This window comes from Ovis aries, chromosome 1 (assembly GCF_016772045.2).
Source record: "Ovis aries strain OAR_USU_Benz2616 breed Rambouillet chromosome 1, ARS-UI_Ramb_v3.0, whole genome shotgun sequence".
Lineage (NCBI taxonomy): Eukaryota > Metazoa > Chordata > Mammalia > Artiodactyla > Bovidae > Ovis > Ovis aries.
Window position 1 is genome coordinate 204,526,790 of NC_056054.1, and position 20,051 is coordinate 204,546,840.

General features: G+C 39.0%; 1 protein-coding gene across 7 annotated transcripts in view; it reads left to right on the plus strand.

The window, feature by feature from the left end:
- Positions 1 to 20,051, plus strand: part of MCF2L2 (MCF.2 cell line derived transforming sequence-like 2) — a 288,114-nt gene that overhangs the window by 82,076 nt on the left and 185,987 nt on the right. For 4 of the 7 annotated variants that reach the window (XM_042233901.2, XM_042233909.2, XM_042233907.2 and 1 more), the window contains exons 4-6: positions 16,181 to 16,271; positions 16,989 to 17,087; positions 18,511 to 18,630. In XM_042233901.2, the coding sequence (XP_042089835.1) occupies positions 16,181 to 16,271; positions 16,989 to 17,087; positions 18,511 to 18,630 (310 nt within the window). The remainder of the gene's footprint in view (positions 1 to 16,180; positions 16,272 to 16,988; positions 17,088 to 18,510; positions 18,631 to 20,051) is intronic. The other 3 variants (XM_027957913.3, XM_060419927.1, XM_060419931.1) reach the window with 1 other exon arrangement.

Sequence of the window (20,051 nt, forward strand, 5' to 3'; positions counted from 1 at the left end):
CTGGTATCCTATCATTTTGCCTTTTCATACTGTTGGTGGGGTTCTCAAGGCAAGAATACTGAAGTGGCTTGCCATTCCCTTCTCCAGTGGACCGCATTCTGTCAAACCTCTCCACCACGACCTGCCCATCTTGGGTTGCCCCGCAGGCATGGCTTGGTTTCATTGAGTTAGACAAGGCTGTGGTCCTAGTGTGATTAGATTGACTAGTTTTCTGTGAGTATGGTTTCAGTGTGTCTGCCCTCTGATGCCCTCTTGCTACCATCTTACTTGGGTTTCTCTTACCTTGGGTGTGGGGTATCTCTTCACAGCTGTTCCAGCAAAGCGCAGCCTGCTCCTTACCTTGGCTGAGTGTTATCTCCTTACCACCGGCGTTCCTGACCTTCAACGTGGGATAGCTCCTCTAGGCCCTCCTGTGCCTGCGCAGCCACTGCTCCTCCGGTTGCTCCTCCCAGCTGCCGCCCCTGGCCTCGGGCACAAGGTGGCTTCTCCCAGCCGCCCCTGACCTCGGACGCGGGGTGTCTCCTCCCGGCCGCAGCCCCTGACCTCGGACGCGATGTAGCTCCTCCCGGCCACCACTGACCTCGGACGTGGGATAGCTTCTCTCAGCTGCCGCCCCTGACCTCGGACGCAGGGTTGCTCCTCTTGGCCGCCTGCGCTCAGTGCGCCGGCCCGCAGCCGCCTGTGCTCAGTGCGCCGGCTGGCAGAATGCTCAAACTACCGCACAATTGCACTCATCTCACATGCTAATGTGAGATGCTCACATTAAATGAAGTAAAGTAATGCTCAAAATTCTCCAAGCCAGGCTTCAGCAATACGTGAACAGTGAACTCCCTGATGTTCAAGCTGGTTTTAGAAAAGGCAGAGGAACCAGAGATCAAATTGCCAACATCCGCTGGATCATGGAAAAAGCAAGAGAGTTCCAGAAAAACATCTATTTCTGCTTTATTGACTATGCCAAAGCCTTTGACTGTGTGGATCACAATAAACTGAGGAAAATTCTGAAAGAGATGGGAATACCAGACCACCTGACCTGCCTCTTGAGAAATCTGTATGCAGGTCAGGAAGCAACAGTTAGAACTGGACATGGAACAACAGACTGGTTCCAAATAGGAAAAGGAGTCCATCAAGGCTGTATATTGTCACCCTGCTTATTTAACTTATATGCAGAGTACGTCATGAGAAACGCTAGGCTGGAAGAAGCACAAGCTGGAATCAAAATTGCCAGGGGAAATATCAATCACCTCAGATATGCAGGTGACACCCCCCTTATGGCAGAAAGTGAAGAGGAGCTAAAAAGCCTCTTGATGAAAGTAAAAGAGGAGAGCAAAAAAGTTGGCTTAAAGCTCAACATTCAGAAAATGAAGATCATGGCATCTGGTCCCATCACTTCATGGGAAATAGATGGGGAAGCAGTAGAAACAGTGTCAGACTGTATTTTTTTGGGCTCCAAAATCACTGCAGATGGTGACTGCAGCCATGAAATTAAAAGACACTTACTCCTTGGAAGAAAAGTTATGCCCAACCTAGATAGCATATTCAAAAGCAGAGACATGACTTTGCCGACTAAGGTCCGTCTAGTCAAGGCTATGGTTTTTCCAGTGGTCATGTATGGATGTGAGAGCTGGACTGTGAAGAAAGCTAAGCGCCAAAGAATTGATGCTTTTAACTGCGGTGTTGAAGACTCTTGAGAGTCCCTTGGACTGCAAGGAGATCCAACCAGTCCATTCTGAAGGAGATCAACCCTGGGATTTCTTTGGAAGGAATGATGCTGAAGCTGAAGCTCCAGTACTTTGGCCACCTCATGCGAAGAGTTGACTCATTGGAAAAGACTCTGATGCTGGGAGGGATTGGGGGCAGGAGGAGAAGGGGACGACAGAGGATGAGATGGCTGGATGGCATCACTGACTCGATGGACGTGAGTCTGAGTGAACTCCGGGAGATGGTAATGGACAGGGAGGCCTGGCGTGCTGCGATTCATGGGATTGCAAAGAGTTGGACACGACTGAGCGACTGAACAGAAGTGTATCTATGTTGGGGCTTCCCAGGTGACTCAGTGGTAAAGAATCTGCCAGCCAATGCAAGGAGATGCAGGAGTTCAGTCCCTGAGTCAGGAAGATCCCCTGGTGGAAGAAATGGCAACCCACTCCAGTATTCTTGCCTGGAGAGTCTCATGGACAGAAGAACCTGATGCACTGCAGTCCATAGGGTCACAAAGAGTCAGACATGACTGAGCGACTGAGCATGCATGCACACGTATGTTAATCCCACACTCCTAATTTATCCCCCCGCCCCTTTCCCTTTTGGTAATCATAAGTTTGTTTTCTGTGTATGTAAGTCTATTTCTGTTTTATAAATAAGTTCATCTGTATAATTTTTTTTTTAGATTCCACATATAAGTGATATATGAGATTTGTCTTTCTTTGTCTGGTTTACTTTGCTTAGTATGATAATCTCTAGCTCTGTTCATATTGCTACATTATTTCATTCTTTCTTATAGCTGAATAATATTCTATTGTGTATATATATCTCATCTTCTTTATCCATTCATGTGTTGATAGGCATTTAGGTTACCTCCCATCTTGGCTATTCTAAAGAATACTGCAGTGAACACAGGGGCTCATGTCTCTTTCCAAATTATGGTTTTCTCCAGATATTTGCCCAGGAGTGGGATTGCAGGATTGTATGATAACTCTAGTTATGTCAAAGTATGTCCCTATTATAACCCCTTTATGTCCCCTTTATAACTTTGTTGAGAGTCTTTTTGAAATCATAAATGGATGTTCAATTTTGTCAAAAACATTTTCTGAATCTATTGAGATGATCATATGATTTTTATTCTTTATTTGTTAATATGCCATATTAATATTCTTATTGATTCAATTTTGCTACTGGTAATTGGTATGAAATATTTTTTTATTGTTCAGCCTTGGGAGATTATACAGTTCTAGGAATTTGTCCATTTATTCTAGGTTGTCCTTTGTCCACTGATTGACTTTTGGGTATTAAATCATTTTTGTGTTCATGGGATAAAGCCCACTTGACTGTAGTGTAGGATTCCTTTATTATATTGTTGAATTTGGTTTGCTAATATTTTGTTGGATGATTTTTGCATCTATGTTCATCACTGATATTAGCCTGTAATTTTCTTTTTTGATGATATCTTTGTTTTGGTGTCAGGGTGACGCCAGCCTCATAGAATGAGTTAGGAAGTGTTCCTTCCTGGGCAATTTTTTGGAATAATTTGAGAAGGATAGGTGTTAACTCTTCTCTAAATGTCTGATAGAATTCACCTGTGAAGTGATCTGGTCCTGGACTTGGTTTTCTGGGAATTTTACTTATTATTGATTCAGTTTTATTACTGGTAAATTGGTCTGTTCATACTTCTGTTTCTTCATTGTTCAGTCTTGTGAGAGTGTACAGTTCTAGGAGTTTGTCCATGTTTTCTAGATTGTCCATTTTATTGGCATATACTTATTCATAGTAATTGCTTATGATCATTTATGTTATGTTTCAGTGCTATCGGTTATAACATCTTTTTCATTTATGACTATATTAATATAGATTGTCTGTTTTTTTCTTGATGAGTTTGGCCAAAGGTTCATCAATTTGGTTTTCTAAAAGTGGTATGTAAACACCAAAGACCCCATATAGCCAAAATAATCTTAAGAAAGAAGAACAAAGCTGAAGGGATTATACACACTGGTTTCAAACTATACTGCAAAGCTATAGTAATCAAAGCAGTATAATACAGGCACAAAACAGAAACATAGATCAATGATACAGAATAGAGATCCCAGAAATGAGCCTACATTCAAATAGGCAATTAATTTATGACAAAGAAGGCAAAAATATACAACGGAGAAAAGACAACCTCTTAAACAAGTGATGTTGGAAATACTGGATAGCTACATGCAAAAGAATCAAGTTGGACTACTCTCTCACACCACACACAAAATAAATTCAAAATGGATTAAAGATATAAATGTAAGACCTGAAACCATAAAGCTCCTAGAAGAAAACATAGGTTATATATTCTTTGACATGGTATTTGTAATTTTTTTTGGATATGTCTCTGTAGGCAAGAGAAACTAGTTCAGTCACTTAGTTGTGTCTGACTGTTTGAGACTCCATGAACTACAGCATGCCAGGCCTCCCTGTCCATCACCAACTCCTGGAGTTTACCCAAACTCATGTCCATTGAGTCAGTGATGCCATCCAACCATCTCATCCTCTGTCGTCCCCTTCTCCTCCTTCCCACAATGTTTCCCAGCATCAGGGTCTTTTCAAATGAGTCAGCTCTTCACATCATGTGGCCAAAGTATTGGGGTTTCAGCTTCAATATCAATCCTTCCAATGAATACCCAGGACTGATCTCCTTTAGGATGGACTGGTTGGATCTCCTTGCAGTCCAAGGGACTCTCAAGAGTCTTCTCCAACACCACAGTTCAAAAGCATCAATTCTTCAGCACTCAGCTTTCTTTATAGTCCAACTCTCACATCCATACATGACTACTGGAAAAACCATAGCCTTGACTAGACAGACCTTTGTTGGCAAAGTAATGTCTTTGCTTTTTAATATGCTGTCTAGGTTGGTCATAACTTTCCTTCCAAGGAGCAAGCATCTTTTAATTTCATGGCTGCAATCACCATCTGCAGTTATTTTGGAGCCCCCCAAAATAAAGTCAGCCACTGTTTCCACTGTTTCCCCATCTATTTGCCATGGAGTGATGGGACCGGATGCCATGATTCGTAGTTTTCTGAATGTTGAGCTTTAAGCCAACTTTTTCACTCTCCTCTTTCACTTTCATCAAGAGAAACTAAAGCAAAAATAAATAACTGGATCTGTATCAAACTAAAAACCTTTTTGCCTAGCAAAGGAAAATATTCATGTCAATAAAACAAAAAGTCCACTTACTGAATGGAAAAAGATATTTGCAAATGATATATCTCATAAGGGATTAATATCCAAAATATACAAAGAATGTATGCAATCTAACATCAGAAACAAACGGGGTTGATCCCGAGAACGTTGAGCGTATGAAAATTCTCCTATGCTCAAGTCGCTTATGCAGAGTGGTACAGTACAGTCAGCTGTCCATATCCACAGATGTGGAGCCTACAGATATGGAGGGCCAGTTGTACCTGTTGATTTCACTACTATGTATTTACATCGTTCTTTACTCTCAACCTTTAAGTTCTTCTACCTATATTCTACTTTTCATTACTAGGAATTATAATGTATTTTGCACATTACTATAAATGTTTTTCTTTGATTATAGGTTGATGCTAAATAACAGAAATCAGTGGAATGCATTTATATATATAATATGATTGGACCTCTGGAATGAGAGATGTAATCCTAAATCCTTAAATCTGTGTCACTCAAAGGAGAGTGCTATAAATGTTATGGTAAAATAGGTTCTCTTTTCTCATACCTCATGGGTTGCTCAAAATCATGCCACAGTTTAATTTATTTCACACTTGGACAATGACTTTTTATGTACCTTTTCCCCTAGCATTTTTAATTGCCTTTGTTTTTTTTTCTTGTTTATAGCATAGCATGTATCTTTATTATATTATTAATATCTTATAGATTCTTTATCATAGAATTCATCTAATGCATACATTTTCTTCTTGGAGATATTCTTTTGAGCCTCTCTGAGCTATTCATAATACAGCCTGGTTGCTGTGTAAACTTGCTGCAAGTTGTCAACCTGGGATTGTTTTTTATCTCAGGAAGGTCATTCTTCATTTTGGGATTTCATGTTCATTTAAAAACTTTAAAGTTATTTCTTTTTTTAGAAAGTGTGTATGGTAAGTGAGTTTTACATCTTGAATGTCAGAAAATGACTCATTTTGATCTCACAGTTAATTGGCAATCTATCTGAGCATGGAGGTTTTTTTCTTTTTTTTTTGTAAAATAACATTGATCCATTGATTTTTAGCATTCAGTATTCACTGATAACAAAGTTGATCCTTGTCACAGGATCTGACTGTCATCCTTTCATAGGTCAGCTGCTTGTCTCTCTGCATAAGAAGCTTTTGGGCTTTTTTCTTTGTTTTGCAAGTTTGAAATTTCAAACATTTTCTTTCATACTGCTGTGTCTTTGAATGGAAGATTCAAGTCTCTCTTAGGCTTAGAATTTTTTTTCCTGTTATGTCTGCTTGTTTCTTTTCTACAACTCTGCTTCTGAAACTCAAATTAGAGGGACAATGCATCTTCTGAGTTTCTCTTCTGTGTCTTCAATTTTTCTTTTGTATTTTTCATCTCTTTATCACTTTACATTTTAATATATGTATGTGTTCTATATATCATATAAGTATGTGAAAAGTGAGAGTTGCTCAGTTGTGTCCGACTCTTTGTGACTCCATGGACTGTAACCTGCCAGGCTCCTCTGTCCATGGAATTCTCCAGGCAGGAATACTGGAATGGGTTACCATTTCCTTCTCCAGGGGCTCTTTCCAACCCAGGATTCGAACCCACCTCTCCTGCATTGGCAGGCAGATTTTTTTTTTACCACTGAGCCACCTGGAAGCCCTAAGAGGAGTTCAGTTCAGTTCAGTTGCACAGTTGTGTCTGACTCTTTGCAGCCCCATGAATCACAGCACGCCAGGCCTCCCTGTCCATCACCAACTCCTGGAGTTCACTCAGACTTACTCGATGGACGTGAGTGAGTTAAGTATGTTTAATATTTGCTAGGATTAATTCTCCCTCCCCTACAGGGTCCTTAAGCTTTACTTACTTTTTTCACATTTTTCTACTGTTCTTTCTTGTTTTCTGTCTATTTGTATACCTCTGTTTTTAGAAAAAGAAAAAAGAAAACTCTTTGGCCTTTTCATTGAGACTATTAACTTTATAAATTTACTCAGGAACAAGTCACATATTTATGGTGGTAAAATCATCCTATCAAGAAGAAGAAATGTCTTTCTTTTTGTTAAAATCCACTTTTGTGTCTTTTGACAGTGTTTGAAATTTTCCTGACATAGTTTTTACATTGTTAAGTTTATTCCTAATTATTTTATGTTGGTTGCTAGTAGCTCTACTATTAACTGGTCATTTTATTTTGCTGTTGAATTAGGTATAGATATCAATGTCATATTTGCTTCATCAGTAGCATTTTGAAGTTCTCTTTCAGTTTTTAGGCTCAGAAACTATTCTTGTGGGATTGGGACTTTATAGCCATTGACAATTTGAATTCCCCTGTGAAATTCCCTTGTGAATTTGGGCCTTGATAACTGTCTCTGTTTCCTGTATGGACTTCAGTCTGTTTAAACTTTATATTTTTAATGAGGTCAATTTTGGTAAACTGTATTTTCCCAGGAAATAACCTACTTTTGTCTTGGTTTTCAAGCTAATCTAAATAGAGGTATGCAAAGTAATTTCTAAAATTTAAATTTTCTTGGGTTTCAGTGCTTATTTTTCTGTTTGCTATTTCTTAGTTTGTATACCTGTGCTTTGTCAATTTCCCCCTTCCTTGATTAAGTAAGCTAGTGTCTTATTTTGTTAATTAAAAAAAAGGGGATTCTGATTTTTTAATCACATCTGTTGGCTTTTCTGTCTTTTACTTTATTCATTCTGCTTTCAGTTCAGTTCAGTTCAGTTCAGTCGCTCAGTTGTGTCCAACTCTTTGCGACCCCATGAATCACAGCAGGCCAGGCCTCCCTGTCCATCACCAATTCCCAGAGTTCACTCAGACTCGCATCCATCGAGTCAGTGATGCCATCCAGCCATCTCATCCTCTGTCGTCCCCTTCTTCTCCTGCCCCCAGTCCCTCCCAGCATCAGAGTCTTTTCCAATGACTCAACTCTTCGCATGAGGTGGCCAAAGTACTAGAGTTTCAGCTTTAGCATCATTCCTTTCAAAGAAATCCCAGGGTTGATCTTCAGAATGGACTGGTTAGATCCCCTTGCAGTCCAAGGCACTCTCAAGAGTCTTCTCCAACACCACAGTTCAAAAGCATCAATTCTTCAGTGCTCAGCTTTCTTCACAGTCCAGCTCTCACATCCATACATGACCAAAGGAAAAACCATAGCCTTGACGAGATGGACCTTAGTCAGCAAAGTCATGTCTCTGCTTTTGAATATGCTATCTAAGTTGGGCATAACTTTTCTTCCAAGGAGTAAGCGTCTTTTAATTTCATGGCTGCAGTCACCATCTGCAGTGATTCTGGAGCCCCAAAAAATAAAGTCTGACACTGTTTGCACTGTTTCTCCATCTATTTCCCATGGAGTGATGGGACCGGATGCCATGATCTTCGTTTTCTGAATGTTGAGCTTTAAGCCAGCTTTTTCACTCTCCTCTTTTACTTTCATCAAGAAGGTCTTTAGTTCCTCTTCACTTTCGGCCATAAGGGTTGTGTCATCTGCATATCTGAGGTTATTGATATTTCTCCCGGCAATCTTGATTCCAGCTTGTGTTTCTTCCAGTCCAGCGTTTCTCATGATGTACTCTGCATATAAGTTAAATAAGCAGGGTGACAATATACAGCCTTGATGGACTCCTTTTCCTATTTGGAACCAGTCTGTTGTTCCATGTCCAGTTCTAACTGTTGCTTCCTGACCTGCATACAGATTTCTCAAGAGGCAGGTTAGGTGGTCTGGTATTCCCATCTCTTTCAGAATTTTCCTCAGTTTATTGTGATCCACACAGTCAAAGGTTTTGGCATAGTCAATAAAGCAGAAATAGATGTTTTTCTGGAACTCTCTTGCTTTTTCCATGATCCAGCAGATGTTGGCAATTTGATCTCTGGTTCCTCTGCCTTTTCTAAAACCAGCTTGAACATCAGGGAGTTCACTGTTCACGTATTGCTGAAGCCTGGCTTGGAGAATTTTGAGCGTTACTTTACTAGCATGTGAGATGAGTGCAACTGTGCTGTAGTTTAAGCATTCTTTGGCATCATTCTGCTTTATCTTTAATATTTTCTTCCTTGTGATTTCTTTTGGTTTGCTTTATTTTTTTTCTTCTGAGTTGAAAACAACTCCCAGAGTTCATAGTTTATATTAGGATTTAGTCTTGGTATTATACATACTTAGGATTTGGACAAATGCATGATGACCTATTGGAGAAGGAAACGGCAACCCATTCCAGTACTCTTGCCTGGAGAATCCCATGGACAGAGGAGCCTGGCAGGCTACAATCCATGGGGTCACAAAGAGTCAGACATGACTGAGCGACTAACACACACACACACACACAAACACACGATGACCTATATCCACCATTATAGCGTCATACAGATTAGTTTCACTGACCTAAAAGCCCTCTGTGCTACAGCTATTATTCATCTGTCCTATACTCCCACCCCTCAACCCCTAGCAACTATTGAATTTTACCATCTCCATAGTTTTGCATTGTGCAGAATGTTATATAGTTGTAATCATACAGTATGTGACCTTTTCAGATTGGTTTTTTTCCTTTAGTAATATGCATTTGTTTCCTTCATGTCTTCCCATGACTTGATAGCTCATTTATTTTGAATAATAGTTTATTGTCTGGATATACTACAGTTTATCCATTCACCTTCTGAAGGATATCTTGTTTGCTTCCAAGTTTTGACAATTATGAATAAAGCTTCTATTAATGGGCTTCCGTGGTGGCTCAGATGGTAGGACTGTGGACTGAGGAAATGGACAAAGCACAGGTATACAAACTAAGAAATAGCAAACAGATAATTAAGCACTGAAACCCAAGAAAATTTAAATTTTAGAAATTACTTTGCATACCTCTATTTAGATAAACTTGAAAACCAAGACAAAAATAGGTTATTTCCTGGGAAAATACAGTTTACCAAAATTGACCTCATTAAAAATATAAAGTTTAAACAGACTAAAGTCCATAGAGGAAACAGAAACTAGCTTACTGCCTGCAATGTGGGAGACCCGGGTTTGATCCCTGGATTGGGAAGATCCCTGGAGAAGGAAATGGCAACCCACTCCAGTACTCTTGCCTGGAAAATTCCATGGATGGAGGAGCCTGGTAGGTTATAGCCCATGGAGTCACAAAGAGTCAGACACAACTGAGTGACTTGACTTTCTTTTTTTTCTATTAATGTAAACATCCATGTATGAGTTATTATGTGGACATAGTGTTCAATTCACTTAGGTAAACACCAGGTAGTTACACTTATTGAATTACATGATATGAGTATGCTTAGTTTTGTAAGAAACTGCCAGACTGTATTTCAAAGTGGCTGTACCATTTTGAATACCCACCAGAAATGAGTAAGAGTTCACAATGTGAGGATGTGAGTATTCCTCCACATCCTTGCCAAAATTCGATATTGTCAGTGTTTAGGATTTTGGCCGTTATAATGGATGTATAGTAGAATGTTATTGTTTTAATTTGCAGTTTCCTAATGACAGATATTGTCAAACATCTTTTCCTATGCTCATTTTCCATCTGCATATATTCTTTTGTTCAATATCTGTTTTGTTTTTTGCCCAGTTTTTAATTGGGTTGTTTGTTTTCTTATTATATAATGGTTCTTTATCAGATATATCTTTTGTAAATATTTTCTTCCAGTTTGTGGCCTCTCTTCTTATTCTCTTAAAGCTAAAAAGTTTTGATTCATATTTTTCCCCCTTTATATTAGCTTTTTATATAGGAATATTGCTTGCATCTTTGCAATTAGTAAACAAGTTTGGTGGTTTAGGGTTGTTTACAAGGTTCCTAGTTAAGAATACCATGTTATATATAGTTTCTAAATATAGTTTCTTTTATTAATAAACTTAAAACACTTTTTTTGTTAAGGAAAAGTGTGTGTATCCTAAATTTATTTTTTTGTCATGTAGGATGCCAAATTTTACTCTTGCTTCTTTTTGCCTTTATCACAGTCACCACCTCTCTTTTCATTTCTTTTTCTCTCCCAGAGCTTTGTCTTTCCAACCCTGTCTCTTTGAGTCCTTCTCTAGTCAGTGCCCTGATGTACCAGGACTCTGTTTTCAGTATTTTTGCACTTAGGGTGTACTTTTCTGGAAAAGTTTTTTATTTCCATTGCCTCTTCTCTTGACTCTCTGTATGTATTAATCAGAGTTCCTCAGAGAAATAGAACCAAGGATATCTGCATACATACTATGGTTAATTTAGTGTGTTAACTTGACTGGGCTAAGGGATGCCCATTCAGCTGGCAAAAAATTATTTTCAGATGTGTCTATGAGGATATTTGAGTAGAGTAGATTGCCCTCCCCAGTGTGAGCGGGCATCACCCAGTCCATTCAATGCCTGAACAAAACAAAAAAGCAAAGTAAAGGTGAATTCTCTCTCTACTTGAGCTTGGGCATCATCTTCTCTTGCCCCTGGACATCAGTGCTCCTGGATTTTGTGCTTTCAGACTCAGATCAGGCTTTAAGTCATCAGCTCCTCCATTCCATGGCCTTGGACTTGGATTGTTGTACCACCAGTGTTTCTTGTTCTTTAGCTTGCAGATGACAGATCAAGGAGCTTTTTGGTCACTATAACTACCTGAGCCAATTCTGTAATAAATCTATTTATAAATATATATGTGTGTATATATATATGTTGTTGGTTACATTTCTCTAGGAACCCTGATATGTAGATGTAGCTATTTATTATAAGGCACTGGCGTATACAATTACAGAGGCTCAGAAGGAGACCCAAGAAGGTCAGTGGTAATAGTTTGAAAGCCTAAAAATCAGAGAGCCAGTTTTTTAGATTCTAGTCTGAGCTTGAAGGCCTGAGAGTCAGAATCACTGAAGGCGGAAGATCAATGTCCCAGCTCAACAGTGAGATTGAGAGAGAGCATGAATCCTATTGTCCTTCAAATTTTTGTTCTACTCAGGTCCCAGTGGGTTGAATGATGCCCACTCATGTTGTGGAGGGTATTTTGGACAAACCAGGATGGCTGATTACTCTACATTTGACTCAGTCTTATGGCAATGTAGTATAATTACAGTTAGCTAAATATTTTCTGTACCTAGGAGATAGTGGAGGAGAGAAGAGCCTGGGGTGTTTCTGCTTCAGTCCATGGGGTTGCAAAGAGCTGGACACAACTTAGCAACTGAACAACAAATACCAAGCTTACTGAAAAAGGCAATAGAAGATATATTAATGTTAGAGCTTAATTAAGAAACTATGTGCTATATCAACCACAAAACTGATCTGGTATTTTGGGGTCAGAACACATTTACCTCAGTCTCTTACACTCATGTATTGGGTTGGCCAAAGAGTTCTTTTGGGTTTCTGTAAGATGTTAGGGAAACACCCAAATGAACTTTTTGGTCAACCCAATATTATACTTAATCATATTCAAAATTTTGACACATCAAAAATTTAATTATGTTTTTTACAGAATTACTAAGATTGGAAATGAAGGAATATAGTATCAAAATGTTTTCTATACCAAGAGAGTATGAACTTTGTGACTTGAGTGTTACTCTTGAATTCAGAAGATTTGAATCTTAACTCTGCATATAATGTATGACTTTGGACAAGTTATTATCATTTTAACCATCTTGAGGATTAGTTTCCTCATTTATAAAGTGGAAATATTATCACCAACCTGACTGTGAGGGTGGTTGTTAGGATTATATTAAATGGTATTTATGCAGCTAACTAAGATCATACAATCTTAGTGTTAACAAGAACAATAAGGATTAAAACAGCCAAGTGTTACCTAAAGAAATACATGGTCTAGAAACCCCATTTCTTGTGCATTTGGTTTAGTTGAGGTTTTGATTCTTTTGTTGAACCAGCTGGGGTAGAAAAATAATCCCTGCAGTAGCTGATACAATTTTCATGTTGTTTAGAATGCATTCTTTATGCAAGGGATTATATTCAAAACTATTGTCATGATTCATTAACTCTTATTTCTGAACTATTGCCTGTACAAAATTGTGTCAGAAGACACTGTTCTTTATCTTCCCAGCAGATCCCGTCCTCTTTACTCAAGATGCTCTGGTCTTGGGCTTTGGTGTGCAGGGAACTGAGGAGCATTTGCCCTCAACCTGGCTGGGGAAGCCACAGGGAGGGTAGGCGGGGAGCTGTTTATTTCATAGATCAAAGAACATCCTGTGTTTATGTACTATATTATATTTACTGAGCCTCTCCCAGTTCCACCTCACTTAAAGAAGTGGTTGAAGCTTCACTTCAACCCTTGGAGCATTAAATTGAATAATTTTTTGTTTTAAAGGAAAAAGAAGAGACATAGGAAACACTAGTAACAGCAAAATATACAAAATAAAACTGCCAGAAGATACAAGCAGATTTGCTGTAAGAAAAAACTGAAGGGGTGCCCTGGGTTGGGGTTAAGAGCATAAGCACTGCTATCAGAGAGCTCTGACTTTGAAATCCAGTTTTGCTAGTATGATGGCAGGCAAGTTATTTTATTTCTATCAGCCTTTGTTTCCTCATCTGTAAAATGGAGATAATAATATCTATTTCATAAGATGAAGTGAGATAAAACATAAAGATGCCTGACAACTGATAGAAACTCAAGATACACATAGCTATAATTGTTTAAGATTATTGTTGTTATTAATGTTATTAATTTGTTAATAACAAGTTATTGTTGTTTGTTTTTGCTCTACTACAGAATGGTTTTGGTCATTGTTGTATGCCCTTTGATCAGTGCCTGATACCTATTATGCACTCGCTAAGTTTGGTCTTTTTAAAAAAGTTATATAATATTTTTCCTTTTTCACAACTTGAATTTATTTAATTCCTTGGGTTTTTAAGCTAAGTTATAATTTATATAAAGTATACACATGTCAACTGTATAGCTTGATGAATATATACCTATCTATACACTATGTAACAACTGGGAAGTTTTCCTCCTGAAAAGAAGGTTTCTTTTCTATCAATATCTGCATTCCTACCCCTTCTCTTCCCCAAGTTGACTAGAAAAAATTAGAAAATATTTAGAAGCCAAGCAACCACCTCTAAACAATCCATAAACTAAAGAAGAAATCATAAAGGAAACTAGAAAGCATTTTTAGCTGAACAATAATGAAAAGAGTATATCAACATTTATGTGATGTAGCTAAAACAGTGTTTCAGTTCAGTTCAATCTCTCAGTTGTGTCCAACTCTTTGCGACCCCATGGACTGCATCATGCCAGGCTTCCCTGTCCATTACCAATTCTGGGAGCTTACTCAAACTCACGTCCATTGAGTCGGTGATGCCATCCAACCATCTCATCCTGTCGTCCCATTCTCCTCCATCCTTCAGTCTTCCCCAGCGTCAGGATCTTTCCCAGTGAGTCAGTTCTTTGCATCAGGTGGCCAAAGTATTGGAGCTTCAGCTTTAGCATCAGTTCTTCCAATAAATATTCAAGACTGCTTTCCATTAGGATTGACTGGTTTAATCTCCTTGCAGTCCAAGGGACTTTCAAGAGTCTTCTCCAACACCACAGTTCAAAAGCATCAATTCTTTGGTGCTCAGCTTTCTTTATGGTCCAACTCTCACAAAGCAGTGTTTAAGAGGGAATTATAGCTTTAAATGTCTACCTGGTGGCTCAGTGGTAAATAATTTGCCTAACAGTGCAAGAAATGTGGGTTAAATCCCTGTCAGGAAGATTCCCTGCGGAAGGAAATGGCAACCCACTCCAGTATTTTTACCTGGAAAATCCCATGAACAGAGGAGCCTGGCTGGCTATAGCCCAGGGTGTCACAAGGAGTCAGACATGACTGAGCTACTGAGTGCACACACATAGCTTTAAGTACTTATAATAATAGAGAAGAAAATTTTAAAATCAGTGATATAATTTTCTACCTTAAGAAGTTAAAATACACTGACAGTTAAATCCAAAGAAAAGAAAGGGAAGGAGATTGGAAAAAAAGAAAGAAAAAGAAAGGAAGGAAGGAAGGAAGAGGGAGGCAGGGAGGGAGTTGAAAATAAAACAGAATAATAGAGTTCCAATTTAATTCCATAGTGATCAGAAGTACAACCTGTATGATTGCAATTCTTTAAAATGTGTTGAATTTTGCTTTGTGGCCTGGGACAATGGATAATGGACTATTTGATGAATGTCCTATATACATTTGAAAAGAACAGATGCTGAATTCTTCAAAGTCAAATCTGTATCCCTGGTGATTTTTTGGCTATTTGTATGATCTTAAAGTGTCTCCAAAGATTCTCACTTTCTGAGCTGAAAATTTTACATATACACACACATACAAACACACAAATATATAAATTCATTTTTCAAATTCCAGCATTCTGGTTTCGGAATCTGTGCTCATAACTACTTCATGATTGGTATTGTTCAGGCTTCCCTGGTGGCTCAGCTGTAAAAAATCTGCCTGCAATACGGGAGACCTGAGTTTGATCCCTGGGTTGTGAAGATGCCCTGGAGAAGGAAAAGGCTGCCCACTCTAGTATTCTGGCCTGGAGAACTCCATGGACTGTATAGTTCATGGGGTTGCCGAGCTGGACATGACTGAGTGACTTTCACTTTCACTTTCTCATCTTACAGATAAGGGAATAGGGTTAGAGAGGTTAGGTGATTGCCCCACATCTCAGTGCTAGTAAAGTGGCAGCACTAGGATTTGAACCAGGTTCCAAAGCTCTTGCTCTTTCCTTCCATCCATAATTTCCTCCCAAAGAGAGAGAAGAAAAATGTTTTCCCTTATAGGACTTTAGTTTTTAAAAATTTTGTGAGAATTTTGTGGTGACTTCAGAGGGGACCAAACAGGCTTTTTTGTTCTTAATGAAGTTGATATCTCCTTGTACTTACAGTTTTGTGGCCATTTATGACCAGGCGCTGGAAACGAGCTGTTTTTCCCATTGACGTGTATTATTTCCGAACATCTGTGGGACTGACTTCTAGGGAAGCATGTTGATAGCTCCATGAGCGTCACTCTTAGGAGTGGAAAGATAGCAGAGCTTGACCTCAAGGTCCTCTGTCTACACTGGGACATGTGGTGCTCAACTTACCTGAATCCTTCTGCTTGTTGAGGGTTTCATACATTTGCCAGCCAGAAATAGAGCCCTTGAGAGGGTTTGAGACATGAAATATTTCTGCCTTGTGAAGGCTGCCAGGTGAGATGAGAGGAAGCCAGTTCCTTTCTTGGGGAAGTCAGACCTGGTTATCCCCTCATGCTCTGCAGGGCATTTACACAGCAAGCCTGGAGTTACATGGAGGCAGTGGAATCATTCTGCTGAGGGAGCCCAGCAGAATCCATGTGTTTCATTGTCTCTGATACTGACCACCCTTTTTTGCAGTGTGGAGGCTGCCAGCATCGGGTTCGTCATTGTTATTGACAGACGAAGGGACAAGTGGAGCTCCATAAAAGCATCCTTGACACGAATAGCTGTAAATATTTATTTTTATATTTTATTATAAAGATAATTTAAACTATCTATTCAACTATTTCGCATCAAAGTCACCAGGAAGTAGCAGTTATTTTATGCCAAGTTTGGGAAGGTCTTTGTAGCAGGGGCTGTTGTGTCACGTCCATATCCTCTCTGCTGCCCGAAGGTCACTTGCAGACCATTCCTGAGCATGAGTCTCTCTACCTTCTTGACCTTTCTGGTCACTGGAGAGGAGCAGGTAGAGAGTGCTGGGAAGCTAATGCTCCAGGAGTGACCTGCAACTACTGCGTTATGGGCATTAGTGGACAAACACCCCAGCATTTGCACCCCTTAGTGGGGCAGTTCTGAGATATATTCAACACAGAATTTCAGAAGACCCAGCCCTTCTTGCCCATAGCAGTTCCTCTCATTGATACACTGGCTGTCTAGCCATCCTGTCTCACCATCACCCTATACTCCTAACTGTTTCCTGGGGTCACCTCTTCAGTAAACTCTTGAGACCCAAATCCTCATTTTAAGGTTTGCTTTGGGGATCACTTAATTTTACGACAATCTTCATTTTAGTATTCAAATTATTTTTTCACAAATTCAAAAGACACTAGCAAAATCAGACAGTATATGACATGAGCTTGCTTTTAGCATTAAATTGCACAACCTTGGATTGTTTTCCTTTTCTATCTTATTAGTCTGATTTTCACCCCTATTTATTCCCTTCCAGCAAGTGTATGCATCCTTTCCCTGTAGGGACCTCAGACCAAGGACTCAGCCACATGAACTCAGCCACAGACAGTTGACAGTGCCCATGACTCTTCAAAAGGTCTGGCTCTAGAGAGTTCTGGTTTCCCAGGGTTCATAGATAATACTTGAATCATCTGATACTTGAGTCTAATTTGTCCAAGAATTACACTGATCGCCTTTATGTGTAAAAGAAGCTGTAGTGCTGGGATCAAAAATGTGACTACCAGTCAGAGTCTCTTCATGTGCTTGTTAAAGATACAGATATCTGAACTTTATCCCAGTCCTAATGAGTCAGAATATTCCAGGGTAAAAGCCAGGTTATTTTTTAATAAACACTTCAGGAGGTTGTTCTTGAGAACTCCTGAAAGAATGGAAAACCATGAGCAGTGGGAAACTTGGATTCCCAATTTTGCCACTAAGTTGTTAAATGAACCTGTTTTCTCATTACTCAGGCCCTTACCTCAAGATGAGGGCAATGCTTCTTGAGAGCAACTTAGCAATAAGATGCCTTGCTGCTGCTACTGCTAAGTCGCTTCAGTTGTGTCCGACTCTGTGCGACCCCATAGATGGCAGCCCACCAGGCTCCTCTGTCCCTGGGATTCTCCAGGCAAGAATACTGGAGTGGGTTGCCATTTCCTTCTCCAATGCATGAAAGTGAAAAGTGAAAATGAAGTCGCTCAGTTGTGTTCGACTCTTCGTGACCCCATGGACTGCAGCCTACCAGGCTCCTCCGCCCATGGGATTTTGCAGGCAAGAATACTGGAGTGGGGTGCCACTGCCTTCTCCAAATAAGATGCCTTAAGAACCCTTAAAATACTAAATCTTTGACAGAAATTCTTCTAGGAAGCTAGAAGAATGTTCCAAAATGTATAAAGATTTCATTTTACTGTTATTTATGATAGTAAAAGTATGGAGGAGTCTAAATTACTAACAATAAGGGATTGTTTGAATAAATTGCACACCCATAAAAACATTCCAAGGAATTTTTAATATCAGGAATAAAAGCTCATGGTATAATACTAAGTTAAAAGGCAGATTGCAAAATATTACTACAGTTTGAGTTTATGATAAAGATATTTAAGCCAAGAAAATGGCCTAGAAGTGAAGGACAGGGAAACCTGGTATGCTACAGTCCATGGGATCACAAAGAGTCAGACATAATGTAGTAACTAAACAACAAAAAAATTAGATTGAAATATTAAGAGTGGCTATGAAATCATGGGTGGTTTTCTTATTCTAATATATACTTTATTATAAATTTCTGAATTTTTCTATAAAGAGTGTAAATTATTTTTTTAATCAGAAAAAATTTTTTGTTTGGTTAATTTGTTTTTTAAGGAGAGGTTTGGATTATATGAGCAGTAAGATCTCTTTCAGCTGTGAAATATATTCTAATTCTTAGGCATCCTGGGTGTCCGCTTTAACTTTGTCATCTATAATCTTGGGCAAGAGGAGACTGATTGATATGACATTTGCATTGACACTTTTTATGATCCTTCCAGGTAGCATTTCCAGGAAACTTGCAGCTCATATTCATTCTTCGTCCATCTCGCTTTATCCAGAGAACATTCACTGACATTGGCATTAAGTACTATAGAGATGAATTTAAAATGAAAGTGCCGGTAAGCATGACCTTTTTGTCTTGTCTGCATTTATTTAGGGCATGGGGAGAAGATAGAACATGAGCTTGTTTCTAAGGAAGGTAGAGAAAGAGGAGGGCATTCTAGGCAGAGGGGAATGGCATGTGTAAGGACATGGAAGCAGGAAATACACACTTTATGTGAAGTCCATGGGGAAGCCCCATTCTTGTTGGAATTACATATAGGATAATCTGGAAGAAAAGGTAAGGCACATGGTATATGTCTTAAGTGTAAGGACAGAAGGTCTAGATTTAATTCAGTAAGCAATGGGGGTCCATGAAGGTTTTTGAGTTGGGTAGTGACTTGGGTAAAGGAGTACTGGAATTATATAAATCCAGAGGTATTATGTAAAAGATGGTATCCAAGACTGTACAAAGAGATTGAAAAAGGAAGAGAAATTCTAATAGTATGAGTAAAGGAAAATAAGGATCTAAAATATGGGGGTGAAAAATATAGGTAACTGTGAGTAAAAATTAAAACCAACCTTGTGATATGCATACGAGTGAAAGTGAAAGTCACTCAGTTGTGTCCAACTCGTTGTGATCCCATGGACTGTACAATCCATGGAATTCTCAAGGCCAGAATACTCAAGGCCTTCCCCTTCTCCAGGGGATCTTCCCAACCCAGGGATCAAACCCAGGTCTCCCACATTGCAGGTGGATTCTTTACCAGCTGAGCCACAAGGGAAGCACAAAAATACTGGTGTGGGTAGCCTATCTCTTCTCCAGGGGATCTTCCCAACCCAGGAATTGAACTGGGGTCTCCTGCATTGCAGATAGATTCTTTACCAACTGAGCTATCAGGGAAGCCCATGCAAAAAAGGAAAACTAATTAAAATGACAAGATTAAAAATTTTACCTTTAATTTTGGCAGAGATATGGGGCAAACCATCATTTCAGACTTTGTTGATTGGATTGAAGTTGGTAGTGACTAATATGAAAGACTAATTGACAGTATTTATCAAAAATTAAAATGTACACACTCTCTGACCTACCTGTGAGTTATTCTGCAGTTACATCACACATGTACATAAAACTGTATATATAATGATATTCATTGCCAAATTGTGATGGTAAATGGTTGGAAAAAACATAACGCCCAACAACAAGGGGCTGGTTAAAGAAATTATGGTCTACCCAAGCAATTAAATACTTTACAGCCATCAAAAGTGGTAAGGTGTGGTACAACCATGGTAGAAACAGTTGGCAGTTTCTTGTAAAGTTAAACATACACCTGCCCCATGATCCACCCAAGAAAAATGAAAACACATGCCCAATAATAGATGAATAGATAAAGAAATTGTGGCAAATTAATATAAAAGAAAAACATTATGCAACAAACAGGAATGAAGTACTAAGCATGTAATAACGTGGTTTTATCTCAGAAATTCTTAAAAGAAATAT